A 27,195-nucleotide genomic window follows, 5' to 3' on the forward strand; every position below is an offset into this window, starting at 1 on the left:
TACCAACCCACTCTATTTTAAACTTAACTGAAAAAAAAAAAAACTTGTTAACTCAGATATATTTTGATTTAACAAAAAAAGCGGTTGTCATATTAGATCTTTTTCTTATTGGATAATTATTTTTAAATATTCTTTAAGCTTGTTAATTATTATACAACATTTCAAATTTAAAACATAATCCTTTGGTCTTTCCATATCGCTTCTTCCGTCCTCTCCCTCCTCCCTTTCATCTCTTGTACAAAGGTTTATTGAGGGTCTGATATATGCCAATTACCATGTTGAATATTCAGACAGGTGGAAATTACAGAAAAAATAATTAAAGCCAATGTAACATGCTATATTGAGATATACAGTGTACTATTGTGTAACATTATCATTGCCTGGCATTTGTTGTCTGTAAAAGATCTGTCTCTGCCACTGGATTTTAAACACATCTGGGGGCTGGGACCCTATTTTATCCTCCTATAAATTGTTTCCCTCACCATTCTCCCACCACCACCACGGTGCTTTCCACACACATACTAGGCATTCAGCAAATGTTTAGTTAAATAGAATAAACCTAAAATAGTGCATACATATCACAGTATGGAAGCTTTCTATAAAGTAATGACTTAAAAATAATTTTAGAAGTAATGCAAGCTTATTGTACAGAACTGGAAATTCCAAACAAGTATAAAGGATAAAATTTAAATCATTTATATCCTCAGCTCCAAGCAATAATCACCATTTATGCTTTAATGCATTTCTTTCCAGTCTCTCTTATACACATTTGGCAAATTACTATTTATACATTTATATTTAAGAATAAATTTGCATTCCACTTAGTGTATTGTGAACATTTCCCATATCATTAAATACTGTTAGATATTAGGCAGTTTAATGGCTAATATTTTATTATAAGATTTTATGATTTAAACATTATGTGATTATTGGACAATTAGTTATTTACAATGGTTGTAACTGTAAATAATTGCACAGTTGCAATCAGTATACTGGGTACATAAATCTTGTTCACTGTCACTGATTATTTTGCTAAGGACTGTATTTGGAAAACAGCCATATATAAAGAAAACTACTTGGAGATTTATTAATTATGTTCTAAACTCCATTTTTTGTTTGAGCTGAAGTATTTTTTTAAAAAATACCTTGAGTAATTATTGCCTATTATTAAAAGAAATACACCTTTCTTAAGAGAACTAATTTAAACATTTTAGTAGAGATTTTTAATACTCAGAAAGGCAAATTATTTTGTTGAAGTTAACAAATAATTATTTTCCACAATACATTTATCATGCCTCACATGTAGGTGGTTGTTAATGCTCTTCAAAGAGGTGAATAAGTCGAATAGATGAAATGGAACAGAATAAATGAAACAATATGGAAGAACTTAATGAATGAGTTATGTTGGTAATTATTCCTATTTGAATATGATAGCTAAATTTCAAGTATTTTTTTCAAAGAATCTTAAGTATCTCCTGAAAAATTCCCTACCTATCAACAAATGCTCAAATCAAACTATTTTAAAGTCTGTTCCAACTATCTGCTATGTCCCCAAAATTAGTGACTTAAAACATCTGTCTATTACTTGTTCTCGTGATAGGCATAGCCATGTTCTTACCTGGGATTTCTTATGCACATGAGTCCAATGGTGGCTAAGCTGGAGCCACTCAAAGACTTCATAAACTTACTACATGATCTAGCAATCCCACCCCTGGGCATATATCTGGAGGGAACTCTAATTCGAAAAGATACATGCACCTCAGTGTTCATAGCAGCGCTTTATACAATAGCCAAGACATGGAAGCAACCTAAATGTCTATTGATGGATGACTGGATAAAGAAGATGTGGTATATTTATACAATGGAATACTACTCAGCCATAAAAAAGAATAAAATAATGCCATTCACAGCAACATGGATGGACCTAGAGATGGTCGTTCTAAGTGAAGTAAGCCAGAAAGAGAAAGAAAAATATCATATGATATCACTCATATGTGGAATCAAAAAAAAAAGAAAAGAAAAGAAAGAAAAAGAGGACACTAATGAGCTCACTTATAAAACAGAAACACTCACAGACATAGTAAACAATCTTATGGTTACTTGGGGAAAGGAAGCGGGAAGGGATAACTTTGGCAGTTTAAGACTTGCAAATGTTAGCCACTATATATAAATACAGATTAAAAAATTAAATTTCTTCTGTATAGCACAGGGAACTGTATTTAATATCTTGTAATAACTTTTAATGAAAAAGAGTATGAAAATGAATATATGTGTGTATATGCATGACTGGGACATTGTCCTGTGCGCCAGAAATTGACACATCGTAACTGACTCTACTTCAACAAAAAAATAAAATAAAATAATTTAAAAAAAATTTTTAAAGAAACCATTGCAAAAAGAAAAAAAAGGATTTTGTGTCTGGTGACTGGGCTGAGATGTCTAGAATAGCTGAGAGCAAGTTGGATCTCCTTCTTTCCAAATGGAGAGCTGGAACTCCCTCACAGTATAGTAGCCTCAGTTTAACAAGACTTCTAACTAGGCAGCTGGATTTTTCCATAAGCATTCCAGGAGACATGGGATGAAGCCGCAAAACTTCTTATAACTTTTCAAATGTCGTGCTGTGTCACTTCTACCATTGTCGTTTGGGTCAAATATAGGCATACTTCATTTTACTGCACTTAGCAGATACTGCATTTTTACCAGTTGAAGGTTTGTGGCAACCCTGCATCAAAGAATTCTATCAGCATCATTTTTCCAGCAGCCTTGGCTCACTTCCTGTTTCTGTGTCACATTTTGGTAATTCTTGCAATATTTTAATCTTTTTCATTATTATTGTACTTGTTTGGTGCTCTGTGATCAGTGATCTCTGATGCTACTGTTGCAATGGTTTTGGGATGCTATGAACCACACTCATATAAGAAGGCGAATTTAATTGATAAATTTTGTGTGTGTTCTGATTACTCCACTGACCATCTGTCGCCCTATATCTCTCTTTCTCCTTGGGCCTTCCAGCTCTCTGAAACATGAAAATACTGAAATTGGGCCAATTAATTACCCTACAATGGCCTCCAAATGTTCAAGTTAAAGAAAGAGTCGCGTGTCTCTCACTCTAAATTAAAAGCTAGAAATGATTAAGCGTAGTGAGGGGGGCAAGTCAAAAGCTGAGATAAGCTGAAAGCTATGCCTTTTGCACCAGTTAGCCAAGTTTTGAATGCAAAGGAAAAGTTCTTGAAGAAAACTAATAGTGCTCCTCTAGTGAACATAAGAATGATAAGAAAGCATAACAGCCTTATTGCTGATACGAATAAAGTGTTAGGTCTGGATGGAAGATCAAACCAGCCACAATATTCCCTTGAGCCAAAACCTAATCCAGCATGAAGCCCCAACTCTCTTCAATTTAATGAAGGCTGAGCTGAGAAAGCTGCAGAAGAAAAGTTTGAAGTCAAACAAGATTGATTCATGAAGTTTAAGGAAAGAAGCTGTCCCCTTGACGTAAAATTACAAAGTGAAGCATTGAGTGCTTATGTAGAAGCTGCAGCAAGTTATACAGAAGCTCTGGCTGAGATAACTAATGAAGGTCCTACACTAAACAACAGATTTTCAATGTAGATGAAACAGTCTTGTACTGGAATAAGATACAATCTAAGACTTTCATACCAAGAGAAGAGAAGTCAATGTTGGCTTCTAAGCTAAAAGACAAGCTGACTCTTGTTAGGGGCTAAGGAAGCTGGTGGCTTTCAGTGGGAGCCAGTGTTCATTTACCATTCCCCAAATTGTAGAGCCCTGAAGAATTATGCTAAATATACTCTGCTTGTGCTGTACAAATGGAACAAAAAAGCCTCGATGGAAGCACATCTGTTTACAACATGGTTTGCTGAGTATTTTAAGCCCAGTATTGAGACCTACTGCTCCAAAAAAAAAAAAAAATCCATTCAAAGTATCACTGCTCATTGACAATGCACCTGGTCACCTGAAAGCTCAGATGGAGATGTACAACAATGTTCACATTGTTTTCACGCCTGCTACCACAGCATCCATTCTTCCACCCATGGATCAACGAGTAATTTTGACTTTAAAGGCTTGTTATTTCAGAAATACATTTCATAAGGCTATAGCTGCCATGGTGATTCCTCCGATGGAGCTGGGTAAAGTAAATTGAAAGCCTGGAAAGGGTTCACCATTCTAGATGCCTTTAGGACATTTGTGATTCACGGAAATAAGTCAAAATATCAACATTATAGGAATTTAGAAGTTGATTCCAACTTTCATGGATGACTCTGAGGGATTCAAGACTTCAGTGGAGGAAGATGTAGTGGAAATAGCAGAACTAAAAGTAGAAGTGTGGGTTGTGGGTGTGGCCGAAGTCCTGTCTTCTCAGGATAACAACATTAACAAGTGAAGAGCTGCTTCTTATGGATGAGCGAAGAAAATGGTTTCTTGACACAGAATCTACTCTCGGTGAAACTGCTGTGAAGACTGTTGAAATGACAACAAAGGATTGAGAATATTACATAAACTTAGTTTACAAAGCAGTGCCAGGTATTAAGAGAACTGACTCCAATTTTGAAAGAAATTCTGCTGTGGGTAAAATACTATCCATCAGCATTGCATGTTACAGAGAAATCATTCGTGAAAGGAAGAGTCAATCAGTGCAGCACACTTCACTGTTGTCTTATTTTAAGAAACTGACACAGTCAACTCAACCTTCAGTAACGACCACTTCGATCAGTTGGCAGAAATCAACATTGAGGCAAAACCCTCCACCAGCCAAAAGATTATGACTCATTGAAGGCTCAGATGCTGGTTAGCACTCTTTAGCAATAAAATATTTTAAATTAAGGTGTGTACATTGTTTTTAGACATAATGTTATTGCACACTTGGTAGACTGTAGTGTAATGTAAACATAACTTTTGCATGCACTTGGAAACCAAAAAAATTTGTGTGACTCGGTTTATTGCAGTATTCGTTTTATCATGGTGGCCTAGAACCAAACCCTCAATATGTCAATAGAGTACGCCTGTAGGCCAGCCCAAATGCAAGAATGGGAGAAAATAGTCTCCAACTTTCAAGGAGGAATGACCTGCACGTACAGAGAAGAAAGAAATGATGGTGGCTATCTCATACACAGACTATAGCAAAGTCCTAAATACTGCCTTCAAATGTCATCTCTACCTCTACCGCGTAATTTAAATATGCCGTGCCCTGAAACACGCATCCTCCTCTTTCTTTAATTCCTTCAATGGAAACTAGATTTAACAGTGAAAGGAAGAAGGATCTCCATGCATCTTGATTCCTTGATCAAATCAGGACATAATGGAATCTCAAAGAGATTCTTTGGTCAATTAATAATAAATAAACAACTTTATAATATGTTAGGTGTTACACTAGGCAGTGGGTGTCAGAGATCTGAACTCAAGTCTCAGCTGTGCCACTCACTAGCAGAGGCCCTTGGGCAAATAACCTCTCCTCATTAGAACAGATGCTCTGACACCTACTGCCGAGTGTGTCACCTAACGTCCAACAAGGTTATTGACTAAGTAACTTATTGATTATTAAATGACCAAAGAATCTCTTTGAGATTCCATTACATCCTCTATGAAATAAGGATTCTAACACCCATCTCACAGTGACATAGAACCAAGGGAACATGTTAATGTTTGAAAGATACTTAATGCCGTGACTTCATACAATACAATGTGCGTATGGTAGCTATTGGTGTTATTTTTACAGTTAATATTTTTATCCGTGTTATATTATTGCCATTATGGTCACTCCTCTGTATCCATATTACTGCAGTCTACCAGGTTGTTCGGCATCTTCAGCCCCTGGGTCTCATTTATTTTCCACACCTCATCCTTAGCTACAGTGGTAATGCTCTGAACACTCATATTGGTGACCCATCAAATGTTCTTCCATAAGTCCTTGACCTAATAATTACGTTGTCCACTTCTACAGATAAACACAAACTCTCATCAAAAGTTCCCTTCATTTAATCACAAATTCTACAATTTTCTCCTCACAATACAATTTCTTATTTCTATCTTCTCCTCGTAATAACCCGATTTCCTTGACTCCGTTCTTTTACTCTCGTCTGCCAGCACCATCCTGGCCTCACTTGACTCCCCAGTCCACCGTGAGGCCCTGGTCATTCACACCATTGGCATCTTTGATAAGTCATACTGAACTCATAAGCTAAACCTGAATGAGCCCAATTAACCACTTTCTCTGGCCCTGCTTCCGGCTTTCTAGCCTAACCTGCTGTGTCGGTCAGTTCCACTTCAGACTCGGACTCCAGTACTATTCCAGAATGTTTGTATTTCCCTCTTTCACACGGGCTTATCCAGACATTTCCCACTGTCCTCTAGATCCCAGTCCCATTCTCACCCAGTCACCTTTACTTCTGTTCTTCTTTAGTGAAAAAAATGAGAACTTTCCCAAATGAGCTCTCCCAGCTTCCCTTCTCACCATCTCAAAACCCTCTCTCTCTCCTCGTCGTTTCTTCCTTCATTTCACTCAGAGAAAAAAAATCGCCACCTCTCGTGGTTCTCCTCCACACTTCCTCCCCCAGTCCCAATCTTCTGCCACCTTCCTGAAGGAACAGTTCTTGTCCTTTACATCTTTGGTCTCTGCTGTCCGCTGCTGGTTCTTCTCACCCTTGATAAAAATGCTCATTTCTCATTTCCTAAAGTCATCATTTGTTTGGCCATGCTTCCTTCTTGAAATTCTCTACTCAGAGGTCTTTACTAACTGCCCCCATGCCTTTAGCGCTTCGCCATTACTCAGCTTCTGGCAGTCTAGGTCAGTCTTTACTGCTCAGACTTCATAATCACCAAATCCAGAGAGCAACTTGCTGCGTGAGGACGAATTGAATAACTAATTTAAAAACTTAAAGTATTTAAGCGTGAGATTTTTTTTTCATTGAAAATAAAAGCATCCTTACAACTTGAATTGTCCATATTGGGGAATAGAAGAATGTTAATAATAAAACTGACATTGTTTTTTTAGCCACTAAAATGTAAACACTCTACATGTTTTTTCAATGATATTAGAAGTCACTATTTTAGAAGTAATAATACAAAGGTATATCTCTCCTCACATCAGATCATGGTTGTTTCTTGAAACTAGAGTCTACATGCACAAAGATTGATAATCACTGTTCTATACTAATTTTTTATGATGAAAAGGAGAATAATCTTCACCACCCTCTCACCCCTATCATAAATCATCATCATCATCATCATCATTATCGAATCACACCTTCCTTTTAACTTCCCACAACATTTTCCCATGCCTCACTTCTAGAATCCACCCATCCTTGGTCTGAACTCTCATTATTTCAGAGACTTCATTTCTCCCCCATTGGAGTTGAAGCTACTTGATAGGCACATGGCAATACTGGTACATTGTAGGTTTCCTGAACTGGAGAATTAGGTCCACACACCTGTAGCTTTGTTGTAATGATGGGACTGTTTCTGTTCCTGACAGCAGTGCCTGTCACTCTCTGCTGCTGTCTCTGTAAGCTGTGATGGATTTCAAGTCATAATTGATACTGGCATTCAAATCCTTGTGTTCGTTTCTAATTATTTTTTCCTTTTCTATAAAAATGGTAGTTGCCTCTAAGCACAAAGTATTAGGGAGAAAAACCTAAGCTATAATTAAGTTACTCCCAGAAATCATGGAAACCTGCTTGCATCCTGTCTCTTTTTTACTGTCAAATGTCCATTAGGGAATATGTATTTCATTAAGATAATTACATAGTGTGACGGGGTCTTAATTGGAAATAGTTTCTCGTGGCTCCACATCATGGCTTGTCCTTAACTTTATCCATCCCGTTTTGCCTCTAGGTCCCCCAGGCCCACCAGGGATAGTGATCGTTGAGGAAATCACCGAGAGCACAGCCACACTGTCCTGGAGTCCAGCCGCGGACAACCACAGCCCAGTCTCCTCCTACAACCTGCAGGCTCGCAGCCCCTTCTCCCTGGGCTGGCAAACAGTCAAAACAGGTGAGAGGCTCGAAGGCAACGCCAGACACAACCAGAGTCGCTTCCTATGTCATGAGCTGTATTTGCTAACAATCTCAGTAGGATTATTTTGGATTCTGGAAATTTTGTTATTTATTACAATATTAAGCATTGTTTACTTCTTTTTATAAAGCCACTTTGCTTTCTTCTCTTCTCATTTCCCGAGGAAGGACCACATCATTTATGCGTGTTTATTTATTTTTTAAAATAACTTTAGACTCATAACAGTTGCAAAACTAGTACAAAGATTTCCTGTGCGTCCATCCCTCAGCTTCCCCAAATGACAACATTTTACATAACAATGGTACAATGATCAACTCGGGAAACTGACATCAATACAATGCTATAAACCACGGACCATATTTAAACTTCACCAGTTTTTATATTCAACTTTATACGCAATTTATATGCAATTTTTTACATAAAATTTTTAAATTCTATGCAATTTTATTCTGTAGATTCAAATAGCCACCAAGACAATCAGACACAGACTTGCTCCATTACTCCAGGACCTTGTCCCTTTGTAGTCACGTATCTGTTTTATTTATAAAAAGAAAAGTCTAACATAAAATTACATTATTTAGAACAAGGAAGCATTTCAATGCTTACTTCTCAGATGTTTGCATTATAGTTGCCTTATGTTAAAAATCATTTTCTTCCTGGATGTTTTTCTTTTCACGTTACAACTAAACTTCCCTTTTCTCTCCAAATGTGGCTGTCTGCAGGGATATGTGAAGTTGCACTCACCTGATAGTCATTACTTATTTAACATGTTGGTATTAGAAAAACGTACAATATCTATGAATGTAATCTTCAGAAGCAGTTGTCCATACTGAGTAGGGATTTGTGATTTTGTTTTATTTTCTATCTAAATTTAAAATTGATTTACCTGCATGGAAATGCAATATAGAATCAGTAAAATATCTGAGTGCAGTAACCATAAAACTCAATTAATCTGAATGTTACAGGAGTAAAGTGGACTACTGCATTACTTAATAAATTGGAACAGAAACTTATTTTTGTATAAAAATTTATATTTGGTGGAGAGAAAGTATATTCATCTGCCTGCAAATTATTAAGGGTTTTCCTGATATTAAGATCCTATATTAACATATAGAATTAAGTTTGATTAATCATTATAGTGTACTGTACATGTGTAAATATTTATTTTATAATATATATAATTGGTATTTATTCCTAGCTCCATTTTAACCCTGTAGACACAAGAAATTAGGGGAATCCCTATGTTTGGTAGATAATTTTGGAAAGGACACAAATTCAAACCACATGAACAGGTTTACATGGGAGTTCTTGTAATCTCCATTTAGGGGATGCTCCCATCTCATCCTTAGTGCCAGAGCACAAACCTTTTGCTCTGGAGCCAAGAGACGGATTCACCTTCAGAGCTGGTGTTGTGCACCAGCAAACTCAGTCTCCTGCCTGTGGCTGTGCTTCCTGCCCATCTTACCCCCCTGCCCACACTGCCTGCTTCCTGGGAAGATCCCCTTATGGGCACATTGTGATACATACCTATGTTTCCTTGCTCATCCCATACCCACGTTCTTGTGTTTCTGACCTTAACAGATGACATGGCAGTCCAGGACATCTACTCTTCCTCCCATAGCTTCCGGGTTACTCTCATCCCCTGACTTCTCACATGCCTTGGTTCTCCTGTTTCTGCTTTTTGTTGTTAGATAGGTAAGTAGGTAGATAGACAGACAGACAGACAGACAGATATATACACACACACACACACACACATAAATATATAAACTGTAAAAATTTTTGGCATAAGCTATGGAAAAATGAAAAAGCAATACGTGTGTGTGTGTGTGTGTGTGTGTGTGTGTGTGTGTGTGTGTGTATGTGTTTTATGTATAGAGGGCTTAGGTGTTTGGACCAAATGTTATTTTGGTGGTTTGTTTATTTGCTTTAGAAGTCCCTAATATAAAGTTGCATTCTTATCTTTCTAATATAGTTTGAATGCTGGAAACATTTCTGAGTAGAGAGTTCTTTTTCAATTCAGTTCAGCAAGTATTTATAAAAATCTATGGTGGTACTGTATTTATAAAGTAAATGTATATTTTTCAGAAATATATTTCTATAAATGATCAGTTTTATTTGCCCTTGATAGTAATAGAGCACAAGCAAGCTGTCTCCTCACCTAAAGTGGTCACACATTTCTCTAAAACTCAGCATCTCTCACAGCTACTGATGGAGGCATGCCGCCCTCCAGGCAAGCCCTCCAAGGAACAGTTCTCAGCTTTCACGTGCTCTAAAGTATCTGTTTTAAATGCTGCCTGAGTTTTGCCCCCAGCTCAGACTGATCACTTCTTTCATGTCTGTGATGGGGAAAGAAGTCTCTCTGGAGCTGCACCATCTCCACTGGAGCAATGGGTCTTTGTATTCATAGTTGCTCTCTCATCTAAATCAATTTCAGTAGAGATACATGCTAATGCAGAAGTAAATGTTAGAACAACAACAACAAAAAGATCTGGATCTGCAGGTGGAACTCCCTGATCACGATAATGCATTCCACAAGCTAGTGTTTTAAAAGCTCTTCAGATTCCTTTATACACCAACATGAGTACGAAGAATAGCGAGTTCTTCATTTTTGACAAATGAAATAATGAATTGCATATGGACCATCTAGATGAGCACATCTGGAATTAACTTATCAATACTGCCTATATTATTGAGCAGTATTAGCTGACCTAGTTTTTTTTTTTTTTATTATGTCTACTTAGGAATACCAAATCACTTACAATCATAGACTTGACTGGCCATTGTTTACTCAATTCAAATTTGTTTCTTAACTCTTCTCCAGTCAGTGCCATATCTGCTATTTGTGGATATGTTTTCCACTGACTAATTGGTTGATTAAATTTATCAACTAAACATTTATTTATTTACTTTAATTTTTGGATGCAATTCTTTTAGTAGGAAAAGCATTGTAACAAGTTTCTCTCCCTGAATCAATATAGAGTCATCCGCACTTTTTAGTCGCTGTATGTTCTCTCTGAAACAGAATGTCTTCTTTGAAACCAATTTGTCCCCAGAGTTCCAGAGAGACTATCTTCATAGAAAGATAGCTGCAAGGCTTTAAAAATACTTACTTTGGTTACGGTCTCCATTATCTTTAATCTCCACAACATTGCATTTGAAATCAAAATCCTAATTTTATAAAAAAATGTTTCTAATCTATTCCATATTGTATGTTATTGCATCAAAAATATTAATACTTTCAATTCATGCTTTTTTTTTTTACAATTTTTTATAGTCCTTATAAGTAGGAATGAATTTAGAATTTCTAAATCTGTTTTTTTTTTCTCTTTTTAAAGAGGAATTAGAAGTATAGTGGAGACAATATGGAATGAGCGGGGGAATCTAAAACCTATAGTTATGGTAAGGGAACATAAATATCTATAGCCTTGGGAGGAATTTAAAACTTTATATTAATTTTGTTTTTTAGCCAAATTCTGAAATAATTATATCAAGATTAAAATAGAAATTAACTCTTGATCACATCTGGAGATTTGAATTCCCCTTTCATTCATTCAACAAAAATATATTGAGCACTTTCCAGATAGTGATCTAGGCACCTCGGATATATGAGTGAACAAAACGAAACAAAAAATGCCTACCCTTGTGGAGATTATATCCATGTGGATGAGGACAAACAATAAACAGACAACATAATAAACATGGAAGTTATATGATATCTTAGAAGTTAATGAATAAAAAATAAATATTATATTGTAAGGCGGGTCAGAAGTACTATGGGAGAGGTGGTATATTAGTCTACTTGGGCTGTCATAACAAAACATTATAACTAGGTGGTTTAAACAACAAAAATTTGTTTTCTCTCAGTTCTGGAGACTGAGAACCCCAAGATCTAGGTGTCATCACAATATATGCAGAAAAGTTTTTGACAAAATTCAATATCCATTTATGATAAAAACTGTCAACAAAGTAGGTATAGAAGAAATATGTCTCAACATAATAACGGCCATAGACGACAAGCTGACAGCTAACATCATATTCAATGGTGAAGAGCTGAAAGCATTTCCTCAAAGATCAGGAACAAGACAAGGGTGTCTACTCTTCCCATCTTTATTCAGCCTAGTACTGGAAGTCCTAGCCATTGCAATCAGACAAGAAAAGAAATAAATAAAAGGAATTCAGACTGGAAAGGAAGAAGTAAAGCTCACTGTTTACAGATGATATGATACTAAATATAGAAAATTTTAAAGACATCACCAAAGACTGTTAGAGCCTATAAATGATTTCACTAAATTTGTAAGATAGAAAAGTAATACATAAAACCTTCTTGCATCTCTTTACACTAACAATGAACTATCAATAAAAGAAATTAAGAGGACAATCCCATCTAAAAATGTGTCAAAAGAATAACATACCTAGAGATAAACCTAACCAAGGAGGTAAAAGATATGAAGGAAAAAATGGAAAGCAATGCAAACAAATTGATATATACTATGCTCATGGATTGAAGGAATTAATATTGTTAAAATGATCATACTACCTAAGGCAATCTACAGATTCAGTGCAACCCCTATCAAAATTCCAATGGCATTTTCCACAGAACTAGAACAGATAATTCTAAAATATGTGCAGTAACACAAAACACCTCAAATAGCCAAAGCAATCTCAAGAAAGAAACACAAAGCTGCAGGTATCACACTCCTTGATTTCAAACTGTACTACAAAGCTACAGTGTTAAAATAGATTGTTACTGACACAAAAAACAGACACATAAATAAACGTAACAGATAATGAGAGCTCGGAAATAAACCCACACATACGATCTATGACAAAGGATGCAAGAATATGAAGTGGGAAAAAGACAGCCTTTCAATAAATAGTGCTGAAAATACTGGACAGCTACACGCCAAAGAATCAAAGTGTACCATTTTCTTACACCGTATACAAAAATAAACTAAAAATGGATTAAAATCTTAAATGTAAGACCTGAAACCACAAAATTTCTAGAAGAAAATATAGCATACTCTTTGAAGTCAATCTTAGCAATATTTTTATAAATCTGTCTCCTCAACCAAGGGCAACAAAAGCAAAAATTAACAAATAGGACTGCATCAAACTAAAAAGTTTTTGCATAGCAAAGGAAACTAACTATCAACAAAACAGAAAGTAGTCTACTCAATGGGAGAAGATATTGGCAAATTATGTATCTGACAATGGGTTCATATCCAAAATATATGAAGAACTCATACCACTCAATGTCAAAAAATCAGACAACCTGATTAAAAAATGGGCAGAGAAACTGTATAGACATTTTTCCGAAGAAGACATAGAGATGACCAACAGGCACAGGGAAAGGTGCTCAGCATCACTAATCATCAGGGAAATGCAAATCAAAACCACAGTGAGATATGACCTTACACCCATCAGAATGGCTATTATCAAAAAGACAACAAATAAATGTTGGTGAGCAACTGGAGAAACGGAAACCACTGTGCACTCTGGGTAGGAATGTAAATTGGGAGAGCCACTATGGAGAATAGTAATAGCTTCCTCAAAAAAATGAAAAATGGAACTACTGTACAATCCAGAAATCTCACTTTTAGGTATTTATGCAAATGAAACAAAAACATTAATTCAAGAAGATATATTATGCACTCCAGTGTTTATTGCAGCATTATTTACAATGGCCAAGATATGGAAGCAACTTAAGAGTCCATTGATAGATAAATGGATTAAAAATGGTATTTATATAAACAATAGAATATTCCTTAGCCATAATAAAAATGAAATCTTGTCATTTGACACAACATAGATGAATTTAGAAGGTCTTATGCTCTGAAATGAAATGAAATAATCAGAGAAAGACAAATTCTGCATGATCTCACTTATATGTGGATTTCAAAAAAAACAAACAAACAAAAGAAAGTGAAAACAGCCTCATAGAATAGACAAGTGGTTGTCAGAAGTTTGGTGCTGGGAATGTGAAATAGTGAAGGAGATTAAGAGGTACAAACCTCCAGTTACATAATAAATCAGTTACAAGGATGTGATAAACAGCACTAGAATATTGTAAACAATATTGTAATATCTTTGTTTGGGGACAGATGATTACTAGACTTACAGTGGCGATCAGTTCATAATGAATGCAAATGTTGAATCATTATTAGTGTACCTAAAACTATATTTTGTAATATTGTTCATCAACTATATTTTCATTAAAATTTTTTAAACGTTTTAAAAATTGCAACCTGCCTGCTATGGACTGAAATGTGTCTCCCCCAAATTAATATGATGAAACCCTAACCATCCGTTTGACTATATTTGGAGATGGGGCCTCTAAGGATATCAAGTGGGCAATTGGATATACGAGGCTGGAGTTTAAGAGTGAGGTTTAAAATAAAGATATAAATTGGGAAACTATTGGCATATAAATTGCATTTTAAACCACCAGACTGCAGTGTGATCTCCAAGGATAGAAGCGTAAAATAGAGAGGAGAGGAGGATGAAATTTGAGCCCTCAAGCTTTCCAATAAAAGAATTTGTGGAAAGGAGGAGCCATCCAAAGATAAGAGGGGAAACAACCATTCAGTTCAAAGGAAAACCAAGACAATGTGATATCCTGGCAGATAAAAGAATAAAATCTACCGAGGAAGAGAAAGTAATCGCCTGTGTCAAATGCTCCTGACATGGCAAGTATGATGAGGAATGATCACTGATTTAAGTCGCACAGAAGTCACTGGTGATGGTGACATTAACAGTTTCAGTAAAATAGCAAGAACTAAAGTCTCATAAGAATTGATTCAGGAGAAAATGGGAGAAAAGTTAATACGGCCAACTCTTTTAAGAAGTCTTGCTGTAAAGGGAAGTGGAGAAGTCAACATCCTTAATCCACGACCAAGGAGGCATAATTTGCTTATGGGTTGGAGTGGGGCAGGAGAAAAAGAAAGAAATCTAGAATGTCCCCCAAATTTTGGATACAGCAATTGTCATTCCCTGAAAAAGGAACCCTGCAGAAGTAGGTGGGGGAAAGGAAGGCCAAGAACTCGACCCAAATAGAAATATTTAATAGGCCATAGGACACATGATTCTGGAGTTTAGGGGACAAGTTCAGGGCTGAAAATATTGCAGTCATCAATTTACAAAGGCTATTTAAAACCATGAGACCAGATTAGCTCACCATGGAGTGAAAAAAACGGGAGTTAATAGAACCAGGGTGCATCTGAAAGACAGAAAGAAACTAGCAATGGAGACTGATAAGGCATAACCAGGGAGAACAAGATCAGAAGTTTTGAAAAGTATTTCAAAGAGGAGAGAATGATCAACTGTGTCAAAGCACAATGCTAGGCCACGTCAGACAAGGATCAGAGACCTGACCACAGGGTTTTAGCAATAGACACCACTGTCATCTTGACAGGAGCAGTTGTGGTGGAATGATGGAGTTAAGAGCCTATTGGATTAGATTCAAGAGAGAATGGAAACAAAATAATTGGAGACAGCAAATAAAGGCACAAATAGTTCTCAAGAAGTTATGCTATCAAAGAAACAGAAACACAGTCAATCTACAATGTGTCAATTTCTGGTATATGGCATAATGTTTCAGTTATGCATAGACATACATATATTCATTTTCATGTCCTTTTTCATTATAGGTTATTACAAGATATTTAATATAGTTTCCTGTGCTATATACAGAAGAAATTTTCTGTTTATCTGTTCATATATAAAATTTAATATTTGCAAAACATAGAAACTAGGTGAAGGCTGGAAGGAGAGGAAATTTTGAGAATTTTGTTTCATTTTTAAGTGGGAAAATGACCTGCATGCTTGTATTAGAGATATTTGAGGAGGAGGCAGGGAGGAGAGACATGGAACTGAGAGAGACTGGCTACTGTTCGCTAAGCATCTGAGGAGGGCCACTCCTCGAGAGGCACAAGGCTGTCTCAGAGGGGATTCAGGTCTCTATTGGAGTAAAAAGTTGGAAGAATGTTCAGAAGGAAGAGTGAGTAAATGGGAATTTTGCTAATGATGGATTATGAATTCCAAAGGCCATAGTGAAAGGATTTCAAACAGTAGGAGAGAATGGGAACTAAGCCAGAAAAAGGAAATGTGCAGAATTCTATGGGGATTAGAATAAAAGGGATGAGGGATGACTGAGATGTTTGGAGCTGCTTGAAGTAACTGATATAAACAGAAAGCAATGAAACAGTAAGTCCTGATGGGCCCAAGGCAGGTACTAGTGATCCAGTGGATGGCAGGGTCTAGGGAGGGCTGGGGGTCCCACCTTTACATCTGGCAAACACAGCTCATCATTCCACCAAGCTGTGGACTGAACAGCGGCCTTTACCCCTCCCTCCTAGACTCCAAGGGTGTTGCTTATTTGCCATTTCAGCCAAAGACTTATTTCCATGTCTTCATTGCTTAAAAAAATCAGCTCTGTCGGGCTGAGCTTTGTCTGGCTGCCCACACTGACAATGCTCTGATCATTCACCTTTCATGGAGCTGATTATGTGGTAATATTCTCGTTACATTTCAAAAGGGATTTTCACGGGGAAGCCATGATGCATTTAGCTCTACCTTGTCATAGTGAAAGTGCACTGAGTCATCAAACCAAGAGCCTCCACCCACCGCCGGCCTGATACGTTTAAAAGAAATCCAGGGCTGATATAAATCCAGAGGACATTTGCACTTCTTAAGAGAGGTCCTCCACTTTCCCCATTTTTACCCCTGTCACAAGTGTTCTTCCAGAAATATTTCCGAGACAGCAGACATGAGTGAACAAGGAAAACAGTTCCAAACAGAGCATAAACACTATATAAAAAATACTTTACTACATGGTAGTTATATTGACACATAATTTGATGTTTTAATAAAATCTAAATGTAGTACAAAAGTCACTGCAAGGAGAGTTCAGAGCTCTCCCTTTGAAATCACAAACTGGAGGTTTTTAATTAGAGAAGTGTATGCTTAACCTGCTGCTTGGAACTGCCAAGTGGCTACGCATGTTGCCCAGACTGGGAGAGGCAAACTGCTTGAGAAATTTCCCTAGAAATATGAGAACTATTTGCTAAAATTAGAAGATGAGTTGGCCTCTTATCTGGGGCTGAGGGGTTGACCAAATGATTTTTAGTGTAGTTAATGGCAAGTTATGTTATGTCAGTCTACGTGGAAAGATGAAAGAATTCAAACTACAACCAACTTTGACACGTACATGTCTTCTGAAGATTGATTTTCATTTTACTGAGACCAGAGGTGACACAATGGCCCCACGTCACAAAGAATTGTGCTGATTCCGTCGGTGCCTATGAGATCTTTGACCACAGTTGGTAAGCATTTCCAGTCCTCCTATTGACGTGAAATCTCCTTCCTCTCTGTAGTCCCAGAAATCATAACAGGGGACATGGAATCAGCCATGGCAGTGGACCTGAACCCCTGGGTGGAATACGAGTTTAGAGTGGTGGCCACCAATCCAATTGGGACTGGGGACCCAAGCACCCCATCGCGAATGATTCGCACGAATGAAGCAGGTAAGAATCCTGGGGAGCCAGAATGCTGTTTGGTATGCGCCTGATCACTCTGAAAGCAAGCTGAATTGACCATAATTGCTTACTTTAGTATAATATTCCCTGATTCATTTACCTATACATCATAAAATCATTTCTTTTGAAATAATTATTTCAGTTTATTTGTTTTCAGATCTTTTTCTTCTTTGTTTCTACGAATACAGGTGTGTATTTGCTTCAATTTTCCTCCCTGCCCTTGCACCATCTTCGAGTTACCATGAAATTGAAGCAGTTAGTTTCTTTCTAATTATGTACTCATTCAATATAGCAGATCCATAAAATTCAGAACAGACTGTCTCACCCTCTTTTTCTCCAGTGATAATGGTTACCTCTAGTTACAGTGCATTTTCCTAAGTCTTTGTGTTGTCCTTCACCGTCTGACCTGGTATGAATTACACTTTGCAAAGACAAACATAGGTAATTAGGCGTACTCACTTATAGAGGACTTACTAGGGATTGAACCCAGGACCTCATGCATACTAAGCACACACTCTACCACTTGAGCTATACCTCTCTCCACCCCTCTGCCCTGACAAACAAAGTCCTGACTTTACCTATTGCCTTCTTGATGTCTGTGTAAAGTAAATACCCATCTGCTTCCTAACTGGGAAAAGAACAGCATTCTTCTGGCCTTTCAGAATGAAGTCTCTCTGGTACAATGTTTCTAAAGACCGCAGAAGGAAAATTAACAGCTTTATTCAAACACAAATTTTAAGACATCTTGTCTATCACCCGGAAGAAGCAGAAAAAAGAAAAATTGTTAGTAGAGCTTTAATTATTTTGGATAAAGTCTTATTGATCTCTCTCTTTTATATTCCTATAAAATTGTATATAAAAAGTGTCTGGTAGGGTACTCGCTTAGGCAAACACAAACATCAATAGTGTTGATGAGAACAGTCGAAACAACAGAGAAATGGAGAAGAGTTAGACTGCAGACACAAGGAGGGCAAAAGCAAAGTGTAACGTCTTTACACTCAGTGACAACGTACGAATCTCATGATTATCACAGCACAAGTGCACTAAGAGTGAGAACGTGGTCTTATTTGTTCACTGTTCTGTTTTCAACACCTAGAACAACGTCTGACATTCGTGCCTCCTATGTTTTTGTTGAAAGACTAAAAAGGAATATCCCTTTTCTTTCTTTTATCTGCTGCTACCCACACCAGGACTCAGGTCAGAGACACACACACACAGAAGACTAAGACTGAACTGTGTCCGTTTTGTACCACGGTGGTAGAATAGGACCAAAAATGTGATTTGTGACGTCTTAGAAATTGAACGAAGCTCTTAATAATTAAAATAGACTATCAAAAGAGTTGATTCTTTCTCTAAAACACACTCAGTCTGGAGAAACACACTTTTTCTCTTAAAAAGAGAAAGAAAGAAAAGAAACCTGAATGGTCAACTTATTACATAAAGTACGAATAACCATAAGAAACAAGTTCCAATTCTGTTCATATAAAAATAAAGCGACCAAGGAAATAAAAGATAGAGTGGCCTATATATATGTTGGAAAAGATTCATTCACAGAAAATCCAACTTTTCTGCTTTTGTGATTTGCCTATTACAAGTTGTTTTTTATGTTTTTCTGCTACTTTTCAATAGCCTGAATTTTAAATTGAACATTAATTGCCCGGTTGGATTTGCATGCGTTCGTAAAATCAGCCATGCTTTCCCTGTGTACAGGTGTTCATTAATTAAGAGCATAACAGACTGGTTGTTCCTCATTTTATAAACTCGCTGTGCAGATATTGAAATGACTGCCAATATTAGTACTTATGCTCGCGTATTTTCTAAAAAGCACTGCCTTACTTTGCATATTGTTAATTGTGTTTAAACAAAGGCAAAGATTACTGCCTAATTCAGATGCTCTCCATAAATATTCATTTTGAAAATAAATAATCCGTTTGGGATGAATGATCCTTTTAGAATTTCTATAGTATAAATCTCCTTGTGCTATGAAAAAATCCTTTAGCAAACTCACGTTCACTTTTCAAGCTAAATTGTGTTCCGATGATGCATTTTGAAAGCCTCGTCCTTAGTCTATTTCTGCAGTTACCTCAATCATATAGCGCCTCTCTCTCCATTTTATCAAGAGTTCTATACACATGATGTACTATAGTCCATTTAAATCTTATGGAAGAGAAGAGAAATGGTATGAAAAATGCATGAAATACTCTTTTTTGAAAGTGAGTTGAGGAAGCCTACTTTATGCTGCTTGTGCTTGGGTACCACACAGGGCTGAGGTACTAATGGTGTTGAACCAAGTGTTGAGTTTTGTGCTTGTTCCATCAGACAGCATGGATTAAAAGGGACACCAATATCCTGAGACATCCTCTCAAGTGACACAGTCTGCCTCTATTAAGAACATGTCCTGTATTTTAAAAGATGATGCTGTTCTAATGGACCAAGTAATCTTCGAAAATCAGTGGAGTTGCTTTGAAAAGAGAAAAGATCTCACATGCGGGATATTGAGTTGAAAGTTTTATGTCCCTTTAAAATTCTCCTCTTTACGAGAATCTTCTAAATCCCAAAGCAGCGTTAGCAAAGCATTTTTACCTTGGAATGGTTTCTTGCCCACATGTGCCCCCCAGAAAGTTAAATTTTCTTTGCAATTTCCTCTAGAGAGTGTATTTTCAATTTTACGGTCATCAAAATACTCCTAGTAGCCAATAAATATAAGATAAACTGGTTCAGTCTGACATTATGAATAGGATGTCAAAGTAGTGATACAAACATAGGTTTTCCCCCCCTATCCAGAAGGAAAGCACTCCTCTGAAAACTATTGTAAGCCAAAAATGGCATAAACTGAAGAACCGTTTTCTGTTTTTCACCTTTTTTCATAAAAGTGAACATCCTCCTTGGATTTTTGTTGATCAGCAGAAACAGGCACTAATGTAGGTCTTTTGTAAAAGCAAAGTGGTGTCGAGTAAACTTTTGAAAAGTAAGAGATATTTGTATGTTTTTTTACTTTAATGTACATTTATATTTATTTATTTATAATACAGTTTTCTTACAAGTTTTAATTAGCTCATTAGATAGATAGATATAACTCTGTGTTTAATTTTGGAAATATGTGACTATCATCAAACCAGTATATATATTTGGATTGAGTAGTGGAAATGCTTTCCCTGCCATTTTAAAAGATGACACCCAAGAGAAAAAAAAATCACAGTTTTAGGAAACAGTAGAAATAGAAAAATATGAAAATATGAATTTAGCAAGAGCAGCTTTCTCAATTAATTGAACTTTAATATTCTATAAGTTACATATTTATAACACTAATTGTTGAAAGCTCAATGAGGATACAAGATAGAGTTAATTATGTAACCTGTAATTTAGAGAGGTTTAGCATTTTTCTTTGTAGTTTAAAATGTCTATTATTATCAAAGCTCTTGATAGAAATCTCAATATTTGCAGTTTCTTTTTTTTTCTTTATTTCAAATTATGATGAATTAGATAGATAGATAGAATGATAGATAGATAGGTAGATAGATAGATAGATAGATAGATAGATAAACGAAGGTTCTACCTAGCAGCTGTAATTAAGAGTTTGAGGTTCGGAGTTCGGTAAATCTGGAGTAATGTTCTCTGCCACTTACTAGCAGTGAACGTAGGTAAGGTCTATGCATTGTTCAAGGCTCAATTTTCTCACTTATATAATGGAGATAATATCACAACATACTCCTTTGGATTATTGGATGAAATAAGATAATGCAGGTAAAGAGCTCAGCAGACTGCCTGGCACATAATAAATGTTTAATATTAGCCATTTAATATTATTAGCATCATCTTGAATTTAAATGAGATACTACTTCATTAAATAGACATTTAAACAATAGTAATCATGTGTACATTGTTTTTTTCATATTGAGGAAACATTTTCAGGTTAAATATATGTTTGTTGATATAGTCAGAGCCATCCCATCTCTTTGCTGCTCCGAGACCCTGTCCTGCTGAGAGGTCTCCACGGCAGACTGTGTGCCGTCCAGCCCGGCCACTCAACCAGCATGCCCGGCTGGGGAGTCAAGGGAGCCCTTCAGAGTGGGGCGCCCAGTGCAGAGCACGCCTCTTCTCTCCATCCCCCTCCCACCTCCGTGTCTGGCCTTTCATGCTGGTTTCCAGTCCAGCCAGGTCTCACCCATAAGTGGATCCTGGTATTGTCCCAACGTGTAGCCATTTCTTTGGTTCTTATAACACAGATGAGACAAAAGGAGCAGAGAAAAAGAAGTGGCAAATGAAAGCCCTTGCTTTAAAAATGTGTTCTTCATTCAAATAGCTTCCCAGTTTCTGAGTACATGGTATTCTGTCCTGCCATTCTCTTTGGACTCTGAAATGATAAATGCCACCTACATATTTCTGGCCACACATGGAAAAAAATTTTTTTTCTACATTCAAGAGATTAATGCTCAACCAGATAAGTATGATTCTCAAGTAAAGAATCAGATGAAAATCTTTCCTAGCTTTAGCGCTTTCTGTACCATATTATGTTACAGGAATGTAACCAGTTTACTAAACACACTGAACTCCACAGAGTTTCAACATAAAATAGTTGTATTCCTCTCCAGCTTCCGCCCTAACTATATCCAAGGCTCTCTTAGGTATTAGGGCAATCTGACTTTAAGGTATTAAAAAAAATTCATTTTAATTTAATAAAACCTTTAATCTCATATCCAATTCCATGCTTCTGTTCCTCCATCCCAGCCCAGGCAGGACCTGAGGGTTAGTGTTTGTCTTTTCTTTCTTCTTTCTCCTTCCTCCCTCACCTTCCAACTGCTGCCCCGGGCACTTTCCAGGTCAGAAAAGAAGAAAATGAAAAACAACTTCAGGTGTTGCAATTTGTGGTTTTCGTGGAAATGTGGAGCGCTCCACGAGATGGCCTTTGTCCACACGCTGCTTCTTTCTCTTGTGGGCTACACTGGGTTGTTGGAGACGTCCCTGTCTCCTGGCAGGCAGGTTTATGGTCTGTGATCGCAGCAAGGCCTGTGCAAACCCACTTTCCATAGTGTCTGCTTTGCCCACAGTAATCGTTTCACATTTCTGACCTGCCAGACTCTAGAGGTACAGTATGTTGTCAAGAACTATTTTGGTCTCTGCTCTACTGCCTAATGTGGGGCTGGGCCATCTTACAAAATTCTGACACTCAACTGTATCCAGTTAGGATGTGAGAGGCAAGCATCTATACTCTCTGCAGCTCTGGTGTCCGTTCTTTTCTCACGTAGCCCGAGGGGGAAATGACACTCCCACTTTCCTTGTAGTGACAGCTGAGGCTGGAGGGAGATGCCACAACACCCCCATCTGCTAAGCTGGCAACCTTCCTCCAAAAATTTCCTTGAGCTAAAACCCTGAGTGTGTGTGTGTGTGTGTGTGTGTGTGTGTGTGTGTGTGTGTGTGTGTGCTGGAGAAGGGTGATGGAAAAAAGGTCATAAAATTGTGTCTTTTTCCTGTTTCCTAGCAATTCTGTGGTTTTGTCTAGCCAACCTCACTTTAGCATCCAAAGTTACGCATGACTCATCCCAAGTCCAGAAAAGACTCATTTAATTTCCTAACACAACTTCTTTCACTGCGCTGTATCTTGCTGCTTCTGAAAGTAGCGTATTTGTATCTTCACAGTTCTTGTCCATGATAATTACTAGAGAAAGTTCACTGAGTTCAGAAGTTACGGAACGAACACAATAAAATACTGTCATGAGATGGGACTGAATTAGTTCTCTTGGAGGCATGTGGTTTAGCCTTGTAAATGACATTTAATGGGGCTTTGAAGGCCAGACCAAAGGGGACGCAGGTGGAATTATATAAAGGGGGCAATTAAAAAAATCTATATACTATTGTCAGGCACTGGTGTGTGCGGAGAAAAGGCATAAAGCTGTGGGGCTTTGAAGGTCCCTCCAGTGTATGTTTCTAAAAAGAAATATGGTGTAAAAAACAAAGAATTCAGCTGAAATAATTGGGGAAATCTAAAAGAAAATAGTTTTAAATTAACATCATAGCTTTCTTCAACCCAATGAGTAATTTAATTATATTAAATAAAAGAAATGGTTCTTAGTAACATTAAGAGAGGACGGAAATCATAGCAAGCAACAGACCTCTAAGACCAAATCTCAAAATTTAGGGGAGAAAAAGAGGTAACAGTGTGGCTTCTACAGCAGACTTTTTAAATCGTGAAACCAGTTTGATCTAGGAAAGTGTTTTCTACAAAATATATTCAAGAAATAGGTCTTCAGTTTCAGAAGCACTTTGCAAATAGAAGTGGTAATCTTAACAAATGTCTTCCTAAAAGAAAGACGTGCCCGTTCGGCATGTCTCTTTCTGATTAAGCCAAGGTGGTGAGAGAGCAGTAAGAGGACTTGAGCCTGAAAGACAAAAGGGCAATGAGAGGTTTTAACCCAGGAGTAAATGTGGGACACTCAAGTTAGACTTTTCCTGTCTTCCTAGTCCCTGTGATACCGCACGCCAGCCATAAATCACGAACCATGTTCCAAGCCCTATGCTAAGTAAGCACTTGCCCTTCATTAAATAATTTCATTCACATATCAACCCTCTAAAGCACGGAGTGTTTATCCGAATCTTACAGACAAGAAAGCAGAATAAGAGAGGTTTAAACCTTGCGCAAGGTCACCTAGTAAGTAAGGGGCAGAGCCAGAATTACCATCTTACACCAAAGGTGGTGACTCCCAGGTCACCCCTCCCCCACCTCCCTTCTTCCTCTTGCCTGTCCCGTCTCTTCATTTTATCACACATTCCAAAAAATCTCACTCAAAGATGATTTTACCTACCCTCTGCTTCTACTTCCTTGTGGAATACATGAAGTTCAGAGAAAATGAGTTGAGGTAAACACCATTTATCGTATATAATCACCTCCTATGTCCCTGACTGTTCCCATTTATGAGAAGATCTATGAATCAGAGAAATCTTGCATTCCCTAAAATATCCTAGCCACAAGATTTGTGAATCAAAAATAATCTATTGCAGAGATTTTGAAATTAAAACAAGCTGAGCCAAAACTAAAAGAATGATTCCCATGAAGCTATCAAAACAGTATTATCCCGATTTCCAAAAGGGTGAGCTGTTTCAAGATCCCATGTGTATAGTTTCATACTGAACTTAGTGTTTATCATAGAAGATTTTGCCACTTTTTCTTTTTGAAATCTAAGTAGATAATAACATTAGGTAATATTTATAAATTGCAGTTCCTGACACTGTGATAAATAATTGTAAAAATAACCTTAGTAACATATAATGGAAAAGAATTTGAAAAGAAAATACATGCATTATTTGAACTCACTAGGAAATGAGACTGATATATTTTTTTTTAATTTAGGAAAATCTTTCAATTTAACTCTTTCTGTAAAGTGAGCTTAAATGATAATCAGTGAACTGATGTATTTGTATGTTACATACTTCAGTTCAGGTAGGAAAAAAATGTTTGTATGTTTTTGAAATTTCCCTCTTGACTCCCACCTTTACAGTATAAACAATCTCCATTTCTTCCTTCCTGCCTTCTGTACCTTTCTTTCCAAACCAGTCGCTGGATTATGCTCCTAAGATAGGTGGCCTCTCCCAAGCCTCTAACAAAGCTGTATTATTTAACGAGCCGTGTAAACATCTACTGTAATCTATATGGGAAACTTTTCAGGGAGAAAAGGGGGATTGGTAAATGATTTCATCCTGTCTTCTTTTGTTTAGTTGAGTGCTAATTAAAGCGTGTTATTAATGTGATTGACTTTGTTCAGACTATTAAACTTAGAGTTCTTTGCGACTCAAGCGTAAAATCATGCATGTTTAAAATAAGGTAGTACACTATATTTTGTTCGCTCTGAGCATTTACTACCCAATGTATAAGATAAAAGAGACAAAAATCTACATTTCAATATGTCAGATAAGGCACTAAAACAGCAAGGCATTTACAGAGCATGGGAAAAGTATTAATCACGTTGTTCATTCATGCAAGAGCATTATTCAAAAAGATATTCAGAAGAATCAGAGTTTAACCCATTAACCATGCACGTATACTTGCTTTTCTCAGCTAATAAGCTCATGACATTTATCAGTAGCCAATGATGGGAGAAAAGCATCTAGCTGCTTAATTCTAAATCAGATTTTCATCAATTGTATTGAAAACATATGTGGTTTTAAGTAAATATGTATTTCTCTGAACTCAATGAAAGCATTTATTACATGTTTGATCATATTAATTTTATGCTTCTAACAAGAATTATAAAACTTTTACAACAGAAGGGCTCTGAAAGATTAAGTCAAATCTCTACATATTATGAATATGTTGTTTTGTAAATAAAAGGATGTAATTAAAATCGGTGGACTCCGAAGTGTTGACTGCAGAGATGCTAATTGTGTGCTACCAACTTAAAAAGGAAATGAATGAGTATGGGTTTCACTGATCATCTGCATGTAATTAGGAAATTTAAGCCAATTAGGATTAGAGTACCCATCTCAAACAGTGTGATCCTGACAACAAAACACAATGCCTGAGTTGCATCTATTAAAGCTTTAGGTTTTCTCTTTTGGTGGTTTTTCTAGCTTTATTGAGACATAATTAACATATAACATTGTATTAGTTTAAGGTGTACAGCATAACGATGGGTTATATTTATGTACTGCAAAATGATTACCACAATTAGCTTAGTTAACATCTATCACCTCACACAGTTGCATCTTTTTCCTTGTGATGAGAACTTTTAATATTTGCTCTTTAAGCAACTTTCAAATATACGACACCAATATTGTTAACTATAATCACCATGCAGCATGTTATATTTCCAGGACTTCTTTATCTTATATCTGGAAGTTTGTACCTTTTGACCAGCTTTACCCATTTCTTCACCCCCCACCTCTGGCAATAACCAATCTGTTATCCATTCCTACCAGGTTTTTTTTAGATTCCACATATAAGTGAGATTATACAGTATTCGTCTTTCCCTGTCCAACTCATTTCATTTAGTTTAATGCCCTCGATGTCCATCCATGTTGTCTCAAATGGCAGGTTTCCCTTCTTTTTATGGCTGAATAATATTCCCTTGTGTATCTACACTACATTTTCTTTATATATTCAACAATCTGTGGGCACTTAGGTTATTTCCATGTCTTTAAAGCCTTAAGTTTTCTGTTAGTATTTCCTATTATATCTAGTAAGCCTTCTTTAAAAAGAATAATAAATGCTTATACACATATACTGTTAAAAAACAATAAACTATAATGCCTCTTTTTGTGTCATTTATTACACATTAAAATTGGAAGATCTTATTTCTTTACATTAAGTTGAATATGGGCTATCTTACCTTAGAAAGAAATTATTAGCAGTAGGAAGACTTCAAAGACTGATTTCAAATAATAAAATAAATTTTACAGAATCTAGCTCATATATGGACACATTGATGTAGAAATTACCCACACAGAAACAAATTAAATTTTACTCTCTTGGTTCCTCAAAGCGGATATTTTTAGCACATTTTTTCATTAGTTTCTTTTTAATTTTTTTATTCAAAAAGTTAACACTTTTAAAAAAAATTTAAATACGTTTTCTAAAAAAATGGAAGCATTAAAAGACGATAGAACGATATGACCAAAGATCCAGGCAGAAGCTTTGACATCA

The 27,195-nt window shown here is 36.6% G+C and overlaps 1 protein-coding gene across 1 annotated transcript in view; it reads left to right on the forward strand.

Moving 5' to 3' along the window:
* CNTN5 (contactin 5) overlaps window positions 1–27,195 on the forward strand; it is a 1,016,453-nt gene that overhangs the window by 941,232 nt on the left and 48,026 nt on the right. The window contains exons 17-18 of the mRNA XM_031460619.2: window positions 7,846–8,004; window positions 17,400–17,549. Of these exons, the coding sequence (XP_031316479.2) occupies window positions 7,846–8,004; window positions 17,400–17,549 (309 nt within the window). The remainder of the gene's footprint in view (window positions 1–7,845; window positions 8,005–17,399; window positions 17,550–27,195) is intronic.

The sequence above is a fragment of the Camelus dromedarius genome, chromosome 12, assembly GCF_036321535.1.
Source record: "Camelus dromedarius isolate mCamDro1 chromosome 12, mCamDro1.pat, whole genome shotgun sequence".
NCBI lineage: Eukaryota > Metazoa > Chordata > Mammalia > Artiodactyla > Camelidae > Camelus > Camelus dromedarius.